General features: G+C 43.7%; 1 protein-coding gene across 1 annotated transcript in view; it reads left to right on the plus strand.

The window, feature by feature from the left end:
- The window catches only part of HAX1 (HCLS1 associated protein X-1), a 56,935-nt gene extending 39,366 nt beyond the window's left edge, over nt 1-17,569 (plus strand). The window contains exon 7 of the mRNA XM_078671143.1: nt 16,519-17,569. Within this exon, the coding sequence (XP_078527269.1) occupies nt 16,519-16,634 (116 nt within the window). The 3' untranslated portion in view covers nt 16,635-17,569. The remainder of the gene's footprint in view (nt 1-16,518) is intronic.
- The last annotated feature ends 3,852 nt before the right edge of the window (nt 17,570-21,421 follow it).

A 21,421-nucleotide genomic window follows, 5' to 3' on the forward strand; every position in this document is an offset into this window, starting at 1 on the left:
TCAGCCAGTTGTGTCGATTTAAGTACCAGCCAGGGGTGGCAAAAGATATGCTGCAGCCCCTGGTAGGCCTTGGATGCACCTATGCCCTGAGCACCTATAGTGCATGGTACAGGGGCTGACAAGGTGTCCAGTACCAAATTGGTGATGTACCTATAGTACATGGAATCCATTTAAAGAGAGAGCAGATAGCCTGGGGCCCTGATTAGCAGGATCCCAGGCCAACTAAGTCGAAAACCAGCTAAACACAAGGCAAAAAATCTGGGGTAACCATAGTTGGGTATCCACCTTCCTACAGTAAGTATGGGTATAGGGGTATATGTTTTGGGGTACTGAGGTATATGTTTTGGGGTGTTTGGGTATTTTAAGGGTTCAGATATAGTTTTGGGTTATGGGGTACAGGGGTAGTTTTAGGGTTTAGGGATAGGTATGGGTTTTGGGGTACAGGGGTATTTTTAGGGTTCAGGGCTAGGTTTGGGTTTTGGGGTATAGGGGAATTTTTAGGGTTCAGGGGTAGGTTTGGGGTACAGGGGTATTAAGGGTTCAGGGCTAGGTTTGGGTTTTGGGGTACAGGGGTATTTTAGGGTCTAGGGGAAGGTTTGGGTTTGGGGGTACAGGGTTATTTTTATGGTTCAGGGCAAGGTTTGGGTTTTGGGGTACAGGGGTATTTTTAGGGTTCAGGGGTAGGTTTGGGTTTTGGGGTACAGGGGTATTTTTAGGGTTCAGGGGTAGGTTTGGGTTTTGGGGTACAGGGGTATTTTAAGGATTCAGGGCTTGGTTTGGGTTTTGGGGTACAGGGGTATTTTAGGGTTCAGTGGTAGGTTTGGGTTTTGGGGTACAGGGGTATTTTTAGTGTTCAGGGGTAGGTTTGGGTTTTGAGGTACAGGGGTAATTATAGGGTTCAGGGCTAGGTTTGGGTTTTGGGGTACAGGGGTATTTTTAGGGTTTAGGGATAGGTTTGGGTTTTGGGGTACAGGGTATATTTATAGGGTTAAGATGGGTTAGTGTTTAAGGGTGTTGGGGTATTTTAAGGAGTAAGGGTGGGTTATGATTATGGGGTGCAGGGGTATTTAAAGGGAGCAGGGTGGACACCCGGAGCTGGAATGTACAGAACCTGGGAAGAAAAAACAATTAAATATTGGGCACAACACTCGCTTTTTTTCCCCGTAATCCCGCGCCCTGCACACGCCCACGCCCCCAGCACACGCCCACAGCACACGATATGAGACATCGCATGAAGGGCGGAACGAACCACACGCCCCCCAGCACACGCCCAAAGGACAACGCAGACACGCCCACAAGGGACTACTTTGCTGGCACGGTTCTTTTACCTTTTAAATGTATATGGTGGGCGTCTGCATAGCTTATGTCCTTCTGCTGCAACTGCCCTTTCCAACGCTGCATTGGGTGTTGTGATTGGTGCTGTGGTTCTTGAGATTACCCGCCTCAAAGGTTTGGGCTCTCTCTTTATTATATTAGTATAGATAAAAGTGCAGATGAATACAATTTAAAAACAACAAAATACAGATAAATACACATTAAAAATCATCAATCAGTACAAAAAGAGAATGCTATACATATCAGTATGGCAGTAGAAGTTACAAAGTGAAAGCAATGATAATTAGGAACTATTTAAAAATATATTCAGTGGTGTTGTGCTGCTGCCTGATCTTCCACGATTGAGTTAAAAAAGACGCCACTGACAAGCAAACCAAGGGCTTAGGCAGGGATTGTATAAAGAACATTGCTACACGACATTGTTTGAAACGAAATTTGCACATCAGGGGGAGAATACATCTTTTAAAGGGGTCCCTATAACATTTGCAGAAGAAAAAAATATGTAAATTTGATTGTGCAGAAGAACTGTCACAGGCACAGAAGGGTAAGTCATATATTCTTTTTTTTTACTGGTATTTGAAAAATAACCTGGACTTTGAAATATGCAAATGAATTGTTCAAAAAGAATTAATTGTTTTATTGTTTCCAGCTCGTTGAGAAGATTTACATTTTTTATCCCCTATGACCCATTCTCCAATAATTTGTTGTTTAGGATATCCCTTCATCAGGGGTCAGAGTAATCAAACATAATGTTTCTTATATTTGTTTTAGTTCCTATATAACATATCTAAACAGATTTCAATATCATGAATGGATTAGATGCACACTTACCTTCTCATGCTACACTTCTATTAGTGCAGCTTCTTTTTCTTGCACCTCTGCAACAGGTGCAATGCTTCTCCAATTCAAAGGTCTGTCCCAGACTTTGAAGAAATACAGCAGTAGGAGTGTGCCCCGTCTATCTGTGCCGAGTGCAGGCATTCCTCTCTAGGAAGTCCAGACTAATACCAAACCGTTGACTCTGAGGGCCATTGATTTTGGACCTTAGGTTGTACTGATGGGAAAGCTAATAGGTCTCGCCTTCTGGCCTGCTTGGCTTTGTAAATGGTTTTAGACATGCAGTACAGTGTCCCTGATGCTGTGCCGCATAGCTAAACAAAAAAAATAAAGCTTTTGATGTGTCTGATCACGTCTGTTTGTAGAAATCGCACCACTCATGTGTATGCCTAGAAAGTGATGCTGCACTTTTTATTTTTTTTAATTTACCAATCCAAGTTGGATTGGTAGCTAAAAAGAGGAAACAAACCATGGAAACGTTTTAAAATGTTTTTTTTAAATGTTTTTATTTTTTTTAAGTTGATGGTAGGAAGCAACACTGTAGTCGAAGCAGAAGCAAAACTAGGGAGTGAGAGGAGTGATGTGATTTTAAAGTGCAACACCGGGTGAGAAAGTAACCCAGGTGTGTGAAAGCAACCCAGGGAGCAGACGGGACAGAAGTAATACTGTGGATGAGGGACGGAAGCCAAACATGGGCCCAGGTGGGCATCAAACGAGTGAAAAAGAGGAACATGGAGCTAGTGGGGACAGACCTCACCGGCGAGAAGGCAAAGCATAAGGACTGGGGGAGAATCTCAGTGGCTAGAGAGAGGAACACAGAAGTGCGGGGGGAGAGCAATACATGAACAAGACAGCGGGAAATCACATGCACTCATAAAACGCTTAAACAAAAAGAAAAAAGTAGCGCCTTAGAAAGTGTTCAGGGGAAGTACATAATAATGCTCCCTTGCTTCAGGGGCTGGACAAACACTTGAAGTGGAGGGGAATCACACAGTTAACAAGAAGCAAGCAAATTAGAGTGCCAATAAAGCCACCTAATGGTAAGCAATGGCGGACACTAATCACATTGTAGGATAACAATGTGTCTTGCAACAGATGTGCTATTTAAGACGAGACCTTAAAATCGGCTTTCTCTAAATTTGGAGATGTCCTTCAATAAGGAGGAATATATTCACTGGTTTCTTTCCTGGCTTTTAAAGCATACAGGTAGAGGTGGGGCAGGCTGGTCAAAACCGGCCACATTTTCTGTTCTGTGCCATGTGTCGCTGAATTCTAGACAATAGCTTGCTAAACATAAGAAATTGGGGTGGTAGTCAGTGTAGCGGAGGTAAAATTTGCTTGACAGTGCCTATATGGTGATTCTCCAATTGACTTCAGACAGCTACAGTATGGGGTTGTATGCCAAGGGAATAAAGGGTATGAAGTTCACACATCCACAGTGGAGGAATGCAGCCTACACCAACACCCATGTTTTGCAGACTCGCAGCTAGTCTTTGTTGATCACCACTCATTCTGCAAATAGCTTTCTGGTTCTACAGCCACTGAGCCTCTGTGGCTTCATACTTTACATTCGAATATGAAGAAGGCAAGAACCCAATTATGGGGCCATATGGGAGATTTTACAGGTAAGAGATTAGTTTGTCATCTTCCCTCCAGGGGGAGATGACAACCTTTTACATGTGCTCCTGATTTGTTTGTATTTTGTATTGCCCGTTGCCCATATTTTGGAATGAGGTGTCAGTAGTCATCCATGACTATATGTGCACTTTTGATGCACCCCCTAAGCACTCGAGCCTTGTTTCTGTTGCGATGGATTTGCCTCATGGTTCCTGTGGGGGGAATAACAGGGCAGGTCTGAACAGCCAAAAAAGACAGAGGGTTACTTTTCCATGTCATGTTAGGACTTGTGCTTTTACAATCTTGCAGAGAAATCTACATGCAGCAAGACTGCAGGCTTTGCGCAAAAGTGGGCAGTCTCAGAAATGCACACTCTGCCTTCAAATATATCATTGATTATCAAAAAAATGTATTGCACTTATTTGCTTTCAGGGATATATGAACACACCACTGAAGAGCTTTAAAAAATGGTTCCATTAGGAGATGTCCCCAGTAATGCCATCCTGCTCTGTAATATTTACTGAACATCACTGTCCTCCAGTGAGCTTAACAGCCCTGGTAGTCCACGGTTGGAGTAATTTTGTCTTCATAAAAGCAGAGCTTTAAAAACAAAAGGGTGGGACGCTCAAAGTGTAACCCTTTCTGAACGAGGATTGACATTTCCTCCTGAACCCTTTATATGCAATGACTGGCTTTGGTGCAAGCATGATTCTAATCCAGTGACATGGGTCTTTTTAACGTTATCCCAGTGGGTAGCCTGCCTGCCAGGTCTCATGGGTTAAAGATTTGTTCTCAGAAGTTCCTTGTATTCGTCATGTCTGGGAATTGTATAAAGTATGAATGTTTGTATGCCTTGGTGAGATGTGTGGTTCATATGTAGCCTGTTGAATGCTGTGCGTCGATTTAGAACCCATGCGTTTGCTGTACACAATTCATCAGTGATGGTTAAGTCCCTCTCGGACATCTCAGCCTGCATAAACAAATCCCCAGTTACTTCCCTGACACCTATGTGTGTGCTGGATGTCTCCAGGCCGTTCCCCTTTGTCCAGATTAGGTTCCCATTTCATGGGTCAAACTTGCCCATCCCCTTTTGTCCTATTGTGAGCCAATTTTCAATTGGCTCACAATAGGACAAAGGCCTTGACAAAGGGCTATATTGAAGCCTCATACTCAAAACGTATAGGGCCAGTAAGAACCAATCCAGAGAAATCTAGCCATTAGTACACCGTGAACCTTTAGGAGTTGAGGATCATAGGGACTTTTCCAGGACCACATTCCAGCCTTAGTTACCAAGTGAAGTACAAGCACTAGAATCCTCTGGCATTAATGAGCTCGTTATTTCTCACTGACTGGTTGGACCAGTGATTATTACTATTATTGAGTACATGTCCATCAAGGCAACTTGATGCTAGAAATGAAGGAAAGACTGCTGAAAACCATTTAAAAAAACTATCCGATCTGGCGTTGGCTTTATCAGTGCTTGTTTTGTCGTGGTTTTTAAAAAACCTTATTGTTGTGGAAGCTTCCAGTCCCACAGGATGCACACACGAACAACTGGAAGTGTTGTAAGATGCACAGTTCAGTAGACGCTGTAATCACTGTTTTACCGTATTATTCAGAGTAACCTTCATCTATCAACATTATATTTAAAATGAAGTAAACTATTTTAAATGCATGTCTAGTGCGTACAAGTTCATTTCATACCCCAACGCATTTCAGAATGTCCTTCATCGACTGGCCTACATCCAGATCATTCAATTGAGACTGAGAACAGTGTACATCCATGGCAAATGTAGCCTACTGGACCTAGACATTAAGAAGCTGCCTATAATCTGATGAAAAGAGAGTAGACCTTGAGAATGATTTCCACTGTGCAGCCAAGAGCTACAAGCACAAAGTGTAAACCTGCCATGATCTATAGCCACTGATATTCAATTGTGCCAACGAAATGTAAAAGAGTGCTGTTAGAGGTGTGTGACAGTTAAGTGATACGAAAGACAATGCCTAAGTGTACCCGAGTGCAGCATAAGAATCATGCAAGATTACCAAACAGAAGAAAGCTGCTCGGTCAGAAGAGATGCTTAAAAAGTCTGCACACAGAGAAGTTCCAGCAAATGGTGTTTGATGAAAAGAAAGTACATGTAAACCAAACAGTGCACAAGTCCTCACCGAACGGATCTCAGTTGGATTGGAAAATAATGCAGTGCCTCTGTACATGCACTGACGCTAACACCAGAAGCAGGGTAAAAGTGGCACAGCGTGCGAGTGCTTACCTGGACTCATGGCTAGTAAGTAGAAAGCAATGAAAGAACCGCAGAGACCAAAATGGAATAAACCCAGGGCAGGAATGCTTTAAAAAGGCAACTGGTGAAAAGAAACCTAGAACTTTCAGCTATTATGGATGCTATCTTAGAAGAATAGGAAGTGGGGTGAAAAGGGCATAGATCAAGAGCTATAATTGAAAAACAAAGAATGAGACCGAACAAAAAGGGGTTTAAACCTGCTGCTAATTTTGAGGGCTGAACAAACGAGCAGTGATTTTTTTTTTCTGATGCTTACATATATAAGGATAATACTATTCAAATGAAATAAATGTCTGTAGTTCCTAACTCAACAAATGTAGGATCGAGATGAAGAACAAATAAACTGTAATTTTCATTAAAATGTGAACAAATTACCTGTGCATTATTGTATGATAAAGAATTGAACAAAACTCGCTCAACTTTACATCATAAGAGCTTAAAATAGTAAAGTAAATGACAGTAATAAGGAATATATTTACAAAAATTATGACATTTTGAGTCTGTCATTAAATCCCGAGGCAGAAAACGGTTACTTCAGGTAATCAAAAAGTAACCAGGCGCACTTGCATCTAAAAAAACAAATGGCTAAAAGCAAAACTGGTCTGGTTTTAGTCTCAAAAAGCTCACATTACCATAGTCACTGAGACCTAACGGAACTACTTTTCATGTAGATGCACCCCTTTAGAAAATGAAGACTGTTGTCACTCACAATGTAGTTCACCGATGGCTGAAGTGGGCTGATTCACTGACCCATGCTGTACGTCGTAGACGAACAATGTACACCGTAGTAAATTTCTTTATTTAGATATAAAACATATCTTTAAAAGATTCTTCCAACACGTTAATACAATCTTACAGCTTAAAAGAGATTAAAAAATAAAGAACATAAAAACAAATAAAATGTGACTTTCTTATCAGTGCTTACTACAACATATCAATTTAAAAATAGCACTCCCGGACAATGCAGATGGGGTTAGGTACACATTATGCTACACAGCAGTCCAATTTTTCTAGAAGCCTGTAGGCATACTGAACGAATTTGGCCAATTTTATGTTTAAGGCAGTGTTTTCTAAGGACAGAGCAGCAGTAATGGCGTGTCTGCAAGTCCGAACTCCCAGCCTGTTCCATTCCGGCCTGAGTAGGCGTCTGCGTTGGGAAATGAAGAAGGGGCATATACAAAGCACATGCAGAAAAGTTTCGCTTACAGACCCACACCCTCTACACGTTTGATCAGCCCTTTTTTGCCGCCATACAGGGAGATTTTGTAGGAAGCGCCAGTCTCCCAGTCTTAGGGCGATCAGACATCGCTTTAGATGGTAGGAGAATGTGATCGAAAGATAATTTGCCGGGTAAAGTCGTTTATAGGAGTTGGCTACTGCCCAAGCATGGCTGCGTTTTGCAAGGAGAGCTTTGTCCATAGTCAGGGATTTCAGTCTTATAACTTTTTTGATTGTGTTTTTGAAGGCAGTCTGACTTGGGTTGAGGGCCCAGAGATCCACAGCAGACGTTTGTTGGATGTAGTTATTTAGGAGGCGGCCGTATGTTCCTCCCGGATTGCTCATACTAATTTCGTTCCAGACCAGGAGTTCCAAGGTGCCAGCTTCTGCCTTCCTTAGTTTGTGGATCAGATTAAGATATGAGCCAACATTGGAGGATTCATAGTTAGTTAAGCCCAGCTCTAGTCTGACCTGTGCTGGCGAGGAGGAACTCGGCAGGTGAAGCAATTTCTTATAGAGTTTGGTTGTCAGTTTGTTTAGGGATTTGTTCATTTTTCCCTTAAATATCTCTATGCCATACGAAAGTGTGGGCCCGATCTTTGCTCTAAGCACTTCCAGTAAGGGCAGAACCGTGGGGCCTGAGAGTCTCCTCGATAGCTTGGCCAGGGATATCATTAGCGCTGTTGCCTTGGCTGCAATCACAGTGCTCTGTTTGGTGAAGTTGCCCCTGGCGTCCAAATGGACCCCTAGGTATTTGTACGACTGGCCAGTTGAAATGCTTTCTTTGTTTATTGTCCAACCTCCACCGTTGTAGCGTTTTTTGCCGAACGGAACAACCATTGTTTTTTTCATGTTGATTTCTAACTGGTTGTTGGCCGTGTATTGCATCCAGGCGTCCAGAAGTCTCTGTAACCCCACTCTGGTGAGACTGAACAGTGCCAAGTCGTCGGCATATAAAAGATTGCATAATGCCGTGCCTCCTACTTTTGGTGGATGACTGATTACTTCCTCTAGAATGTTTGATAGGTCCGCTATGAATAGATTGAAGAGAAGGGGAGCCAGCACGCATCCCTGTTTGACTCCACGCGAGGTCCAGATTTTCCGGGAGAGATGCGCGCCAGACCCTAACTTCACTCGAACCCATGTGTTGGAGTACAGCAGAATAATAGGATTCAAGATCTTATCTGGGATTCCCCACTGCTTTAGCTTTTGCCACAGCACTGCCCTGGGCACCCTGTCGAATGCTGCTTTGAAGTCGACAAAGCAGCAAAAGACCGACCTGGAATTTGTGAGGGCTTTATCAATGATGGTGGAGGTTGCCAATAAGTTTGTCATTGTTCCTGATTTGGCAACAAACCCTGTCTGATTAAAGGGGATCAGATTTTTAACCTTGGCCCATTGTCTAAGATCCTCCAAAATGAGGCCTGCAAAATGTTTTGCCTCTATGTCCAACAAGGCAATTAATCTGTAGTTGTTCGGGATGCCTCGTGGTCCGGCTTTGTAGATGGGATGGATAATAGAACCTCTCCAGGAATCCGGGATGGTTTGGTAGGTCAGGGTGTAATTAAAAAGATTTAATAGCACTTTGGACCAGAAAGGGACGTCGGACTTGAATAGTCTCTGTGGCAGGCCATTCGGGCCTGGTGCTCCGTCCTGTCTCCCTTTAGTCAGTGCTTTGACTACTCTTTCTTCCGACAGTTCCGCGAATGAAGAAGGCCCCTGCATTTGATCAAATGGAGAATTCGATGTTGTACTCGTGCCAGTGTCAGAGATCCGTGTTAATCCAGGGCAGTCAGGGTTATCTTGTGCCTGGAAATGCTCTGTTAGGTATGAGATCCAGTCTGCTTCCTGGATATTCGCTGATCCGAAGGATGTTGTATTTCGATCGATATTGTTGATAAGAGACCAGAATGTCTTTGAGTTTGTTGTTTGCTTTCCCATACTAGTTTAACCCAAAATCGAGATTCCTGGTCCTTTCTCTCTTGGGTAACTGCCCTCCTAAGTGCCTTTTGGGTGTGACGATATGTGTCGAGGAGGCTGCTGTTCTCTGGAGATTTTAAAAGCAACCTCAGTGCGTTATTTCTCATTCTTTTTAATGTTTTTATCATGGGGAGTGCTGTTGCTCCTGCTGGTGGTGTGCGGTTTGGGTCCTGCCTTGTGGCTGGATACATTCTGATCAAATGTGTGCATAACTGCGACCATGTTGCTGTTGGGGAGGCCATTTGGTCTAGAGCACACATGATAAAATCCTTGCTGGTTTTTAGGATGCACTGTCCGTTAGCCTCACTCCATTTCAGGCGTTTTAGGTTGTCGGAATATGTTCCTTTGTATGTAGATGGTGCCTTTTTATGGAGAACTAAATTTGTAGCAAAGGAAACGACCAGTGGCCTGTGGTCGCTCTCAAGTCTTGGCAGGACGGAAAAACTGGCCAGATTGGTCAGGAGTTCCGAGTTACAGATAGCGAAATCCAGGTAGGATTTTGTTCTTCCATTTGACCAGGTCCAATTTGGGGGGGAATCGCTTGTTGATCTTCCATTCACCACCAGATACCCTGCGTTGTAGAGCCTCAACACGGTGACCTCACCTAGTGTATTGGATATTTGCTTGGGGGGTCTAGATTGGGGGACATCCTCAATAATGCTGGTCAAATTGGGTCCTTCTGTGTCTGCTATATTCCCCTGGAAAAGGTTTGTATTGAAATCCCCAGTGATGATGCGGTCCGAGCTGGGGTATTCTATGGCTATATCGTTCATTGTTTCGCAGAATCTGGCCAGGTGGTCTTTTTTTGTGCGGGTGTTGGGATTGATATACACATTTATAAGTAGGAGCAATCGCTGCCTGTTCCGTAGTTTGATTTTGACCCCCAATAGCCAGTCTTCCTTCAGGTTAAGTTGGCTCAGTTCACCTTTTAGATTGTTGGATACGTATATGGAGAGCCCGCCTTTGGGGTGGCCGAAGCGGCTGTCCCTCAGTGCCTGCCTTCGATATTCAATGAATCCTTCAATGGGGCAACCCTCAAGCTCCCAGGTTTCCTGCAGGGCAACTGCCACATGCTCCCCCAGGAAAGACATAGTGTCTTCATTTAGGATTTTATGGTGTAGCCCACATATGTTCCATGAGCACATTGAGAAAAGTGGCTCCCCCTTGCCACTGGCCACACTGTGCTGTTGTATCCCTGACGGAGGGAGTGGTTTTATTAAATTGTATGTTTTTGCTGGTGGGCCTGTGGCAGATGGTCAGTTTCTGCTTTTTGTGGCCAGTGCTACTGGCAGCCATCTCCAAGCATGGTCTGGTTCATTGTCTCTCACCTCTGTTTCAGGGCATTTAAGTTCTGTGTCCGGCCCTGAGGCGTTTTTTAAAACAGAGAACGGCCTCCCATACTCTGTATTTTTGATGAAGGCTGGCTTGTTGGATGTAGTTGCTCCTGATAGCAGCGTGATTGAATACCCTGGCGTTGAGTAAGGGTGCACTCTGATCCCCCAATTTCGCAGTGTGGCCTTGTGTTCGAGAAAGGCCCCTGCCCAGCCTGCCTACGTGAAAGTTACGACAGTGACCTCAGAGGGTTGATTTCCTCGTGGGGGAAGAAATTCAATGGATTCGATGTTATTCGTATCCAGACCCACTAGCCCCGGTATGCCTTCCGCTATTTTCAGCAGATTTGATCTGTTGAGAATATCGTGCCGCCCCTTAGATTTATATTCGGGGGCTAAAAAAATCCGATGACACGATTGGTTGTCGCTTCGCGGCTCTGGTGCAGTTGTGGGTCTGTTTTTCGATTGTTACAACGGATCTGTTTTTATGTGGCTTCTGTGGTGGTTGGAGGGGAGCCTGTTTTGGTTGTGGAGTATGTCTGATCCGAACAGCTATGTCATTGCAGATGGTTTTAGTAAGACTCAGTTTTGACAATGTTATTTCATTTCCAAAAAGGGGGGAATCAATTAAAGGCTGAAATTTTCCTGCCGTTGTCACTTGGTCAGAGTTACTTGACGTAGCTGGACTCGCCCTTATGCTTGTTGCAGGATCGATGCCCTCTGTTTTCATTGCCGAAGCGATTGTTGATGTACTTAAACTCTGGGGGCTCCTCGCCAGTTCTTGAATGGGTAAGTCCACAGTTGGTCCGTATGAAGTTGTTGTTAGGTTTGTTGTCGGTACCACTGTGCTGGGCTCTGAAGAGGATTTTTTATTTTCGGCTTTCGAGAAGATGGGGAAAAGGTTCTGATGGGCCAGATTGGAGTTAGTTCTGAGTTTATTCCTCGCTTTTCGTTGACGTTTGCGCTCTCTTTTGCTGCAAGGGGGAATAGGCCTAGGAGAGACCGGGACTGATGGAGCGGGCGGAGAATCAAGGCTGTTGATTCGTCCGTCCACAGGTTTGACATACTGGTTTGTAGGCCCGGTTGATGATGGAAGAATGCAGTTTTCAACTGTCTGTGTTGGATTTATTAGAGCGCTATGAGGGTGGTCGTTCATCGATGGGAGGCGGTTAGTGGATCCTTTGATATCCGCTTCTTCTTCCTTTGTTTTTGTGTTTTTATTTCCACAGTCCTTCAATGGTTTGTCCTGTTCTTGATGTTTAATGGATTGCGGTATGACTGCCACGTTACCCCCCCTCAGCTGCTTTACTTCCCTGATAACTGTGGAAAGGCAATCTGGGAGCAGGGAGAGGGAGTCAATAATTGGAGAGCAGCAGCACGTTGGTTGTACAAAGTTTGCAGATGCTTGCGCTCTTAAAATTAGTGAATTCAATTGATCTAATTTGCCATCAATCCCTGACGTAAAGAGTGCCAGGGTGTTTAGTAGATCCACTTGGACCTCTAATTTGATTGAGTGATAGTTAAGTGCGGTCACAATTTGTTGGAGGGTCTGCAATAGTTGGGGCCAAGCGCTGGTCGTAGTATCCTCTTCTGTATTAGGATTGTCATCCAGAGTAGGACTCTGGTTTAGGGAATTTGAGGTGGTTTTAAAGAAAAGTGACAAATTCGGCATGGATTGATCATTTGCTGCCATCTGCGCCGATTGACTTTGACATAGACTTCTTATTTGGCCAAAAGGTGGAGATGGCTTATGTGGTGGACTTAGGTCTGTTGGTTCTGTTAGTGTTTTTGTTATTGGTGAAGTTAGCGAATTTAGAGATTGGCAACTACCATTAAGTAGCGGAGGCCCGACTGGCCCGTGAATTTGGGCCGTCGTTGTTTGTTGTTGGGAGCCCTTGAGTTGGTTAATCGGAAAGTGTGGAAGTTGTAGCAGCAAGGGAGAGGCTTCTATTGAACACATGATGTCTTCCAGCTGAGTTTGCAGTGGAGGGGCAGTCCCGTTATCGTCTGCCCGAGGGGTGGAAGGCTTCTCCGATTTGAGAGAATCTGTTTGGCTGTTTTCCCTGTTTTGGTTGGTGCAGGTAGACCCAAAGAGATAGACCTCTGACGGCTCTTTTGCTGGCATTGTGTTAAAAACCCAATTTTTCGGTGATGCTTTAAGGTCAAACCCTTGGTGGTCAGAGGTTGTAAAGGTGGTTGCCTCCAAGGCTTGCGAGTATTGCTCTAGTTGTTGTATTGGTTCTGTAGTTTTTAATGGGGTCTTTCTAAAATAATCCCGTAGAGTTAGGCTCTTGAGTTTCTGAGGTTTTGCGGTGTGCTTGACGAGGCCCTGGACCCCAGCTGCGTCTAGTTGCTTGGACTTCCTTCGCTTAGGAGCAGTGTACTTTCTTTCTTTTCTGGATCTCATAGCTCCAGGAAGGTCTTGACTTGAACTCTTTTTCACCACTGCATGTGAATCAAGAGAATAAGTGCTGTTTCCCAATAGAGGTTATTTATTTAGAGTGTTTGATAGGTGAATGACAGTAGGTGTGGGCCACTTCAAATTGTAATTTCATTAATTTCATTAAAAATGATGTAATCGGTTAGATGTTTGTAAGCACCATGCAGTTAATTGGCAGTGTTCTTTATCAGTTTCGTGGAGGGCAGGGATAGCTTTGTCGTGTAACCACGTACCTGGGTCAGCTGGTATGTTCTTCGTGTCCCAGGTGCTCTTGCAGGCAGCTGGTCGATTCAGGGCAATCCTCTGCCTCCCGTGAGTCTCACTGTGTCACTATGTATCACTGTGTGGCAGATTGCGGCTCTCCGCCACGCTGTGGGGCGACTCGCGGCTCACCACTGCTCTCTGCCACGCTCAGACGTGCCCAGGGGTTTTTGCCACGTTGCAAGTATTTTGCGGCTCCTTTGAAAGGGGTTGTGAAGCCCGGCCCGACGCTGGGCGCATGGAGCTCAGAGGAGAGCACCCCGCCTCCAGCAGCAGGGGCGCCGGCTTCAGGCGTTCTAAGCCGTGGGAGTAGTGTTGTTTGGAGGTATGCAGTGGAGGTGGGGGTGGGTATCCCGGCAGCTGATGCCAGCACTCGCAGTCCGGGCAATCACTCACAACCCCCCCCTCACCGCTCCCCGCGACGGGGCTGCTCTCTCCTCGCGACTCCTTACAGACGGCAGCTCCCTCCGCTGGCTCCTCGCGGGTAGCGGCTCGTGGCTCGACCCGGTGTCGCCGCTGCCGGCGCCGCTTGGCTGCGTCTTCACGAGGGAGGGGGGGAGGAGAAGGGGATAAAACGCCAACAGTGTCTGCCGCGGCCCCCGCAATTCGTGGCTTCGTGGTGCCTCAGTGGCGGCGAACACTCCTCTCCTCTCGTCTCTCTCCACAGACCTCGGACCTCGGCTCAGACTCGCCTCAGCGAACAATGTGAATGAGACAATAACAGATAGTTGATGAATAGTTTATAAGGGAGTATATTCTCCAGAAATTATTAGTAAAATCAAAAGGTATTGACTAATGCCAGACCTTAAAACAGGAAAATAGTTCATTCAAAAACAGCCCCCCATATCAGTGGGTAGCCCAAGCAGCTCAGCTAAGAAATATTGACCAAGAGTCACCAACCACCAATGCCACTGCACTATTGGTCACCTATACCCTTGCACTCCATTTTGATAACCAAGTTACTTGCTTTTACGCAGAGGTCTTCAAAGTCAAACTGTGTAGTGAGAAATTCAGTTAAAGCACCAGGCAATGACTGATGCTCCATAAACCCATTGTACAGTCAGTGCTGAATTATTAAGAATAAATGACTTTTATTTATAGGTAAGCTAAAGAACAGTTACATAAGAAGACCCAGAATAGCAGACAGCGCTGTAGCATTCTGAGGCCAAAATATGACCTCAAAGGTTTTTACAGTGTTTACTTGTAAGACACTAAATTTTCTATACTATTAGGCTTATGACTGGTATTATGCTACGGTGAAGTGCTTGGATCATTCTGGGGCATCCAAATTCGTCTGATCTTATCAGGTGTTTACAAACGGTCTTGGGACATCCAGTTAATGGGTCCAACGTGCCAGATAAAATGATACGAGGTAGGAATCTTGCTCTTTGTCTGGCCCTCTGTATGGCTACTGACTCAGTGTGCAGCTGGAAAACCAATTGGGCAGAAGCCTCGTTTGTTGATATTACATTTGTGAACATACAAACATCAATTATTTTTCTAAAACGCCAAAAACCGGCTACTCAATCAAGGACCCCATCAAGATGAAAATAATGGCGTCAAGATGCGAGCTTTCTTCATGTCCATCTCCTTTGGGAAATGGGTCTAGTAACCAAGATTCAACCACCAACAGTATTGGACAAAGCCAGCAAACGACCTAACCTGTTTTCAAAAGGTAATTGTTGTAGTGGATTTCAACCCACATTGGCATGCTCTAGGATATTTTCTGATAGGCCCCGTTCTGCAACCAACAGACCACATTTGAAATATCAATGTATGGGGAAAAAAAACATGGGACTGGGGACACTCATTCGACCCCAAGGCTTCAGCAGTTACCACTAGGAACTGAAATTTAGGATTTGAAACAACCCACAACATATTGACTATATGTACAAACCTGGAACGGTTCGAAAGATAATTTAACCACTTTCATAAGTGGATCTATTGTCTTCAGTGAGACCGAACTCTATTCCAAGGGGAGTGAAGAGTCTGAGCTTTCACATCTCTCTAGGATCAGAATTAGTACAGGCAAGTAGAAGTATGCTAAAGATAAAGGGCTCTATGGGGATGAGTCTTGCAGTCTCTGATGTCTAGGGAAGCTCTATGGAGCGTCCCTCCGAAGCAGTAGTTTGTGTTTTTGTCTATTCTTCATTCAGGCAAGCTAAGCTGAAACACTATTGCGTTTTCTGGGCAGTTTCTTTTCCTTGAATTGCAATCCACTCAGATCTTCAGTCATGTGGTTGTTGTGTAGGCCTTTAAACATTCACGCAGCTCCTCTCCTCACAGGGCAGGGCAAGCCAGTCCACCTGCCTCCTCCCCAGCTTACAGCACAAGGGGTTCCATGAACCAAGGATAGGCAGGCCTCTGGCCGAGTCAGAGCAACTATGCGCAAAGGTTTAACCTCCGCTAGTGTGGTTGCTCAGTAGTGTTAATTGGAGTCAGAAAAAGAGAATGTTAGTGACTTGGAGCAGTATATTCTTGCCAGAACTAGCATAAGACTGGAACAACCAAATGATCTGCTTTTTTCAAATATTTTCCCCCCTTGAATGGCAAAGAAGTGCATCCTGGTCTTGATTCTGGTATTGACCAAATTCCTGACACCAGTAGATTGATTGGGGTGGTTGAACTTGCCAAGGGTAATGCATGTATTCTACCCAAATAGCATTGAACCACAGAGCCACATTTTCTGCGTAGGTCCCAGAATTGTTCTTGCTCCAATTTTTGGGTGGGACATTGCAAATTAGATGTTGGTGGTAGTTGTATTGCTTGTAACTGACCAACAAGGGACCTGCTCATAGTTGGCTCAGTCCAAAGTCTCTGCCTTAAAAACCCTTACAGATTCCATAGGGACATTAAGGGCCAACACTTGCAGGTCTTATTTACTTCCTCCTTGTTAATTGCTTGTTTGTGCTGTAAAGTGCTTTGGGGACAGAATCGGTGCTGTTTGATGTGAAACACATTGACGTGATCTCATTTCTTCATAATGGACAGTGGTACAAAATCAAAGTGGCGTTTAAGAGGTAAAATCGGTGTTTCTTTTTAGGAACCTGACAATCTTTGTTTCTGATAGCTCATTAATTGAAGAATCGCACATTTTGCATGAGATGAAGGCTTAAATTGATTGGTCTTTGGTGTCGATAATGTCAATTTATTTATGTCCAGTGGAAACAAAAGCTTTTTTCACTTCTGTTTCCAGGAGACCTTGAACAATTCACTGATATCCTGAAGAACAACGATCAAGTGGGCACGGATTTGAAGGATTCGTCATCTATTCTTGGCATGTTTTTCCGAGGATGGTTTACCAATCGATAGACTTCACCATCCACCGAGTAGATCCCTTGCAATTTATTTTATTTAGGGGTGCATGTGTTTTTAGAAACTTATTGAGCATGGATAGTGCTTATTACAAACACAACTCTGGCAATTTGCTACAAATTCCCTGGAAGCATGGATCAAGCCATGTATGCAAACCGGAAATCATAGTTTAAACAAGACTGCCAGCTCAGCAAGGACCCGATACTGAAACCGTCCTATGTTTTGTCTTTCTGCTGGGGGTTAGTAAACATTTGCCATCCAATTTAAAGAAATGTTGTTTGGTTTTTTTCTGCATCTTGATCTCTAATGTTGCATCTCTTCCAGTAGAACTGCATATCTTCTAAGCACCAGTTCTTCTCTGTTTGATATGTGGCTCTACTCAGTTCATATTGTTTGATTTTTGTTTCCCTACAGCATCCTATTTGCTGATGCTTTTCTTAGACCCAGTAGCTAATGTTCAAAATGCCTTTGACCTGTCGGCAAGAGTGTTTAGGGTGGTGCCCCACCCCTTTGTACCAAGCCTATATATTGCCTCCTAAACCAGACTTCGATCCCTGAATCAATTTTAGAATCCTAAGTGTACCCAATTTAGAAGAGCTTGTATGTGACGAGGAACAAGCATCCTTCCAGCCCCCCACTCCTTCACCTGACAAGACATGGCTGAATTACATCCACCATTGTTCAGACCAAAGACAACTATTTTCAGTTATTCTTACTGATTATATGTGAATCATTTACCTCCCTTTCTTCATAAAAAAGACTTTACCTCTGTGATACAACAGGCATAAACTTTTGCAAAGTACTTATTTATTAAGTCTAGGGCATTGGCTCTGTGAAGAGAAGCTATCTCTTGTGCCCAGCAGCATAACTATGATGTTTTGAATGAATGACAGACTTCAGTTGGTCATGTTTTCATTAAAGCCTTAATCACAGTTGTGTCTGGTCCTATGTCCCTTGTTTGTTGGTTTAACTTTCACAGCCTGAACACTTGAGTGATTGTGTGTTTCATTAGCCTCATTGAAATGTTTTCCCATCTCTTTAAAGATGAATACGCTGTAATTTATTTAGCAGACATTTGTGCTGTATGTTCAGTTCCAGCATACTCAAGTGTCTTTCATAAATAAAAAATATCATAAACAAACCAGTAGTACATAAACAAAAGGAATGTTGCAATCATTGGGATGTTTTCTTTGTGTTGAAATATAACAAACAACTGTATTGTTTATACTATTACTAGCACACTCTATATGTTATACTGTTTTATTACTCAGTGATTCCTGAAAAGGGCAGTCATACGAAATATGTCTGCTATAGTTATTTTGGGATTGGGTTTTCAGAATGGCTGATAAATCTACGAATATCCTCCTGTGAAGTTCAAAAACTGTAAGTTTGTTCAATGATAATCATTGTGGATAGCCTTAAAACCACGGGTGGGCAACGTTTTTTCCCCTCGGAATCTTGTATGGAAAACATTGCACCTTAACAAGGTTGTAAAGTCATACACTGTGTCAAAATTGCCTGAAAACAGCAGCATTTGCATTATTTTATGTTGCAAAAGTTAACCGTGCAGACAAAATTCTGTTTACATTTACCATTGTTTGACTAGAATGAAATATTAACTAATCTGCAGAAAAACTTTCTATATTTGAGTGTTAACTTTGACCAGGAATCTTCTCAACAAAAAGAAATAGTAGAACTTTAGAATTTAGCAAAACGGATTAACGTGAAAATAAAAGCAGCACACTAAAAGCCATAGGGATAAGGTGTGCTGGCTGCATACTCGAAGTCTGTCCCAAGTGTGTTTTGGCAATGACACAACATTGCAAAGCTCTCTATGTTTATTGGATAGGGGCTAACAAGCGAGTGGAAGTTGTACATATGAAACGTTGGGAAGAGTTGCAGTGACTGAAATAATTGCAGTCCAATGTGAGTAACGTGAAGGGGAGATATAATAGAGATGTAAACACTGCCAGAGCATTGACCTGTGACTCCTCAAAATGTGTTATTCTAAATTCTTTGAAGTATAGCACAGGACCCTCAACACAGGTGTGCTTCCCTGGAGGGTCCCAATTGAGCGTCTTCGATTGTCTTACCAGTTCAATAATTTTAAGCAAGACTTTTAGGTGTAGAAGAACCTTGTAATGGGTAGAGATTGAGGTCTCTAGTAAGTTAGGAAGAGAGGTAAGAAATAGGGGTGTAGCACAAAAGTGAAGTAAGTTTTCCTCAGAAAGAAGAAAAGATCCAGGTCTGTGTCAAGAAGAGATGGAACGGTTCAGACCAAGAGCCAGAGATTCGCTAAATATCATCTGAGCACTTAATTTGTGTATGGCAGAGCTTCATCCCCAGGTGTGGTACTGCTCAGCTCCACGACTTATGGTCATGTGTTCAAAGACATAAAATTACTGGGCCTTAAAAAAATAGGACCTGGATTACTAGGTATGACCCAGTATCCGGTTGGAGAGGTGCAGGGGCTAAGAGCAGAGAGGCACAGCATGCACTCGTCTCCCCACCCCCCCTCTTCCCCCACCTCAACCCGCTGGCAAATAAGACAGGACTCTTTTGCAAGGGTGTCCCCTACCCCTTCAACCGCATCTGCTCGGCTGCAGGCATTTACCACCAGATAGGAGTGGGTGTTAAATGTTAGGCAAATAGAAAAGTTTCAAAATCAGGGGAAAACATGCAGATGTTCACCAGGTATTCTCTAATCCACGCAGTTCTTCCCTGTTCCGAGGCCTTTAATTCATTCTGGCCATATTTAGGCCCTGGGATATCAGAGAGAATTGGAGATTGCATGCCTCTGATATAACCCTGCACTGTAATCCAGTCAAACTCATAATGACAACCTCAATCATTAATGCCAGTTTGCCTTTTCTGTACAAGGTAGGGACCAAGAGGAGGAGTCACAAGTGGAATCCAAGGAGGGTTGGTGACTGAAGGATTGAAGAAAAGGAAGGGAGAGAGAATATACAGATGACCTTTGGTCGTCTTAGATGTGTGTGTCTTTTCTTTGAGTACTCTGTAATCTTGCAAAGATACAAGGGCTGCCAAAACCACTTCTGCCTGCTAGGTATCGCCAGCACAAAGCATCATTGAGTAATAATGGAGCAAAAATGTGGTCCAAAAAAACGTGTAAGGTAGGAACAGAAACTAGAGTTAAGGTGAGTCCTAGGGACAGTATCTCAAGTGGTTATTGAAGGTGCTGGGACAAAGACTCCATGACTGATGGGAAGAGTCTTGAGTTGGCTCAGGAATGGAGAGAGGGCTGAGAGTTCTGATGGCATTAGTCTGTGTGTGTGTGTGTGTGTGTGTGTGTGTGTGTGTGTGTGTACCAATAGCCATTACAAAGGCTCCATACAGAAGAGTAGGGTAGCATAATCTGTAGGATGTATGGTTTTAAGAGATGTGAGGTAAGACTGGAATGGGCAGTGGTTCAGAAGTAATGTATTTAGCTGCTTGTTTAAGAAAAGCAGCAAATGTTTGAATGCTGTCAGGAGTGGAGGGAGTCAGTAATTCAGCCCTTGCTGAACATTAGAGTAAACACTTTGAGAGTACAGTGAGGGCCAGAACTGAAGTAGAGTTTACTGATGTCCTAGCAATGGAGATAAGAGGAGTGTAGCAATCCTTAACTATAGTCAGTGTCTGTCTACATGATCTTGTGGAAATCTTTGCTGTAAAGATAGCCAGTTACTGTGGTTTGATGCATATGTCTCCATGCAGATTCTTCATATAGCATTATTTTCTGGCCATCAGTCTGGATTGGTAAATGTTTGTATGCAGATCCTCCAGCCCCCATGGATCTGCAGGTTCGTGGCTCTCAGGAAGTGGAGTTTCATTTTCAGAAATGCAACTTCATGCCTGTGGTATCAGTTCCAGGTAAACCGTGATGCATTCCTTATCAGCCTTGGTCACTGCTTTCATATTGTTGGTTTTTTCATATGTTTTTCCAGGTCTGGCCTAAAAACTGCTTTATCTGTTTCTCCAGTTTCATGGTTTCTAAAAATGTCATAAAAGAAATACAAACATAAATACATACAGAACTTTTGGTCAGCCCTCTTCATCCACAGGTCTCGTCAAGTGAACTTAACCAAAAGATTGCAACTGGTACAAAACCAGGCAGCCAGACTGATCTACCAATAGCCAAGAAGGCGCCACATCACTCCCCTGATGAGGAAACTGCACTGGCTACCAGTGAAGCAGCGCACTGCATTTAAGATCAGGTGTTTCATCTTCAAATCCCTTCACGGCACCTGCCCTGAATTCATCTATACACTCACTCACAGGTATATCCCTGATCTGAACCTGAGGTCCTCATACCGCGACCTCCTGCTCATCCCCCCTTTTAAAAAGAAGAGGCTAGGTGTAGCCAGATTCTCTGTTCTGGACCCTCATTTTTGGAATTCACTCCCTTCGAACATCAGATCATCCCAGTGCTATCTTAGATTCAGACAACTTTCGAAAACAGGGCTGTTCTCCCAAGCATATGAATATTAACTGCATGCTCTTCCCTGTATACAGCGCCAAGAAACCACATTGTGTATGTGCGCTCTCTAAATAATTTTAACATAACTTTCACAATTTGCATTCGTCTACCACATCCTACAACATGGAATAGTGGTTCAGGCCATGCTATTCAGTGACTGCATTTTGACTGATCAAATGTGCCCAACCGCCTGAAAAGAGGTGCACTTCAGTGCCAAGGCTGGTTTGTCTGGGCCGCCCATTATTTTATATATATATATATATATATATATATATATATATATATATATATATAAAATCATTCC

This window comes from Lissotriton helveticus, chromosome 12 (assembly GCF_964261635.1).
Source record: "Lissotriton helveticus chromosome 12, aLisHel1.1, whole genome shotgun sequence".
NCBI classification, from domain to species: domain Eukaryota; kingdom Metazoa; phylum Chordata; class Amphibia; order Caudata; family Salamandridae; genus Lissotriton; species Lissotriton helveticus.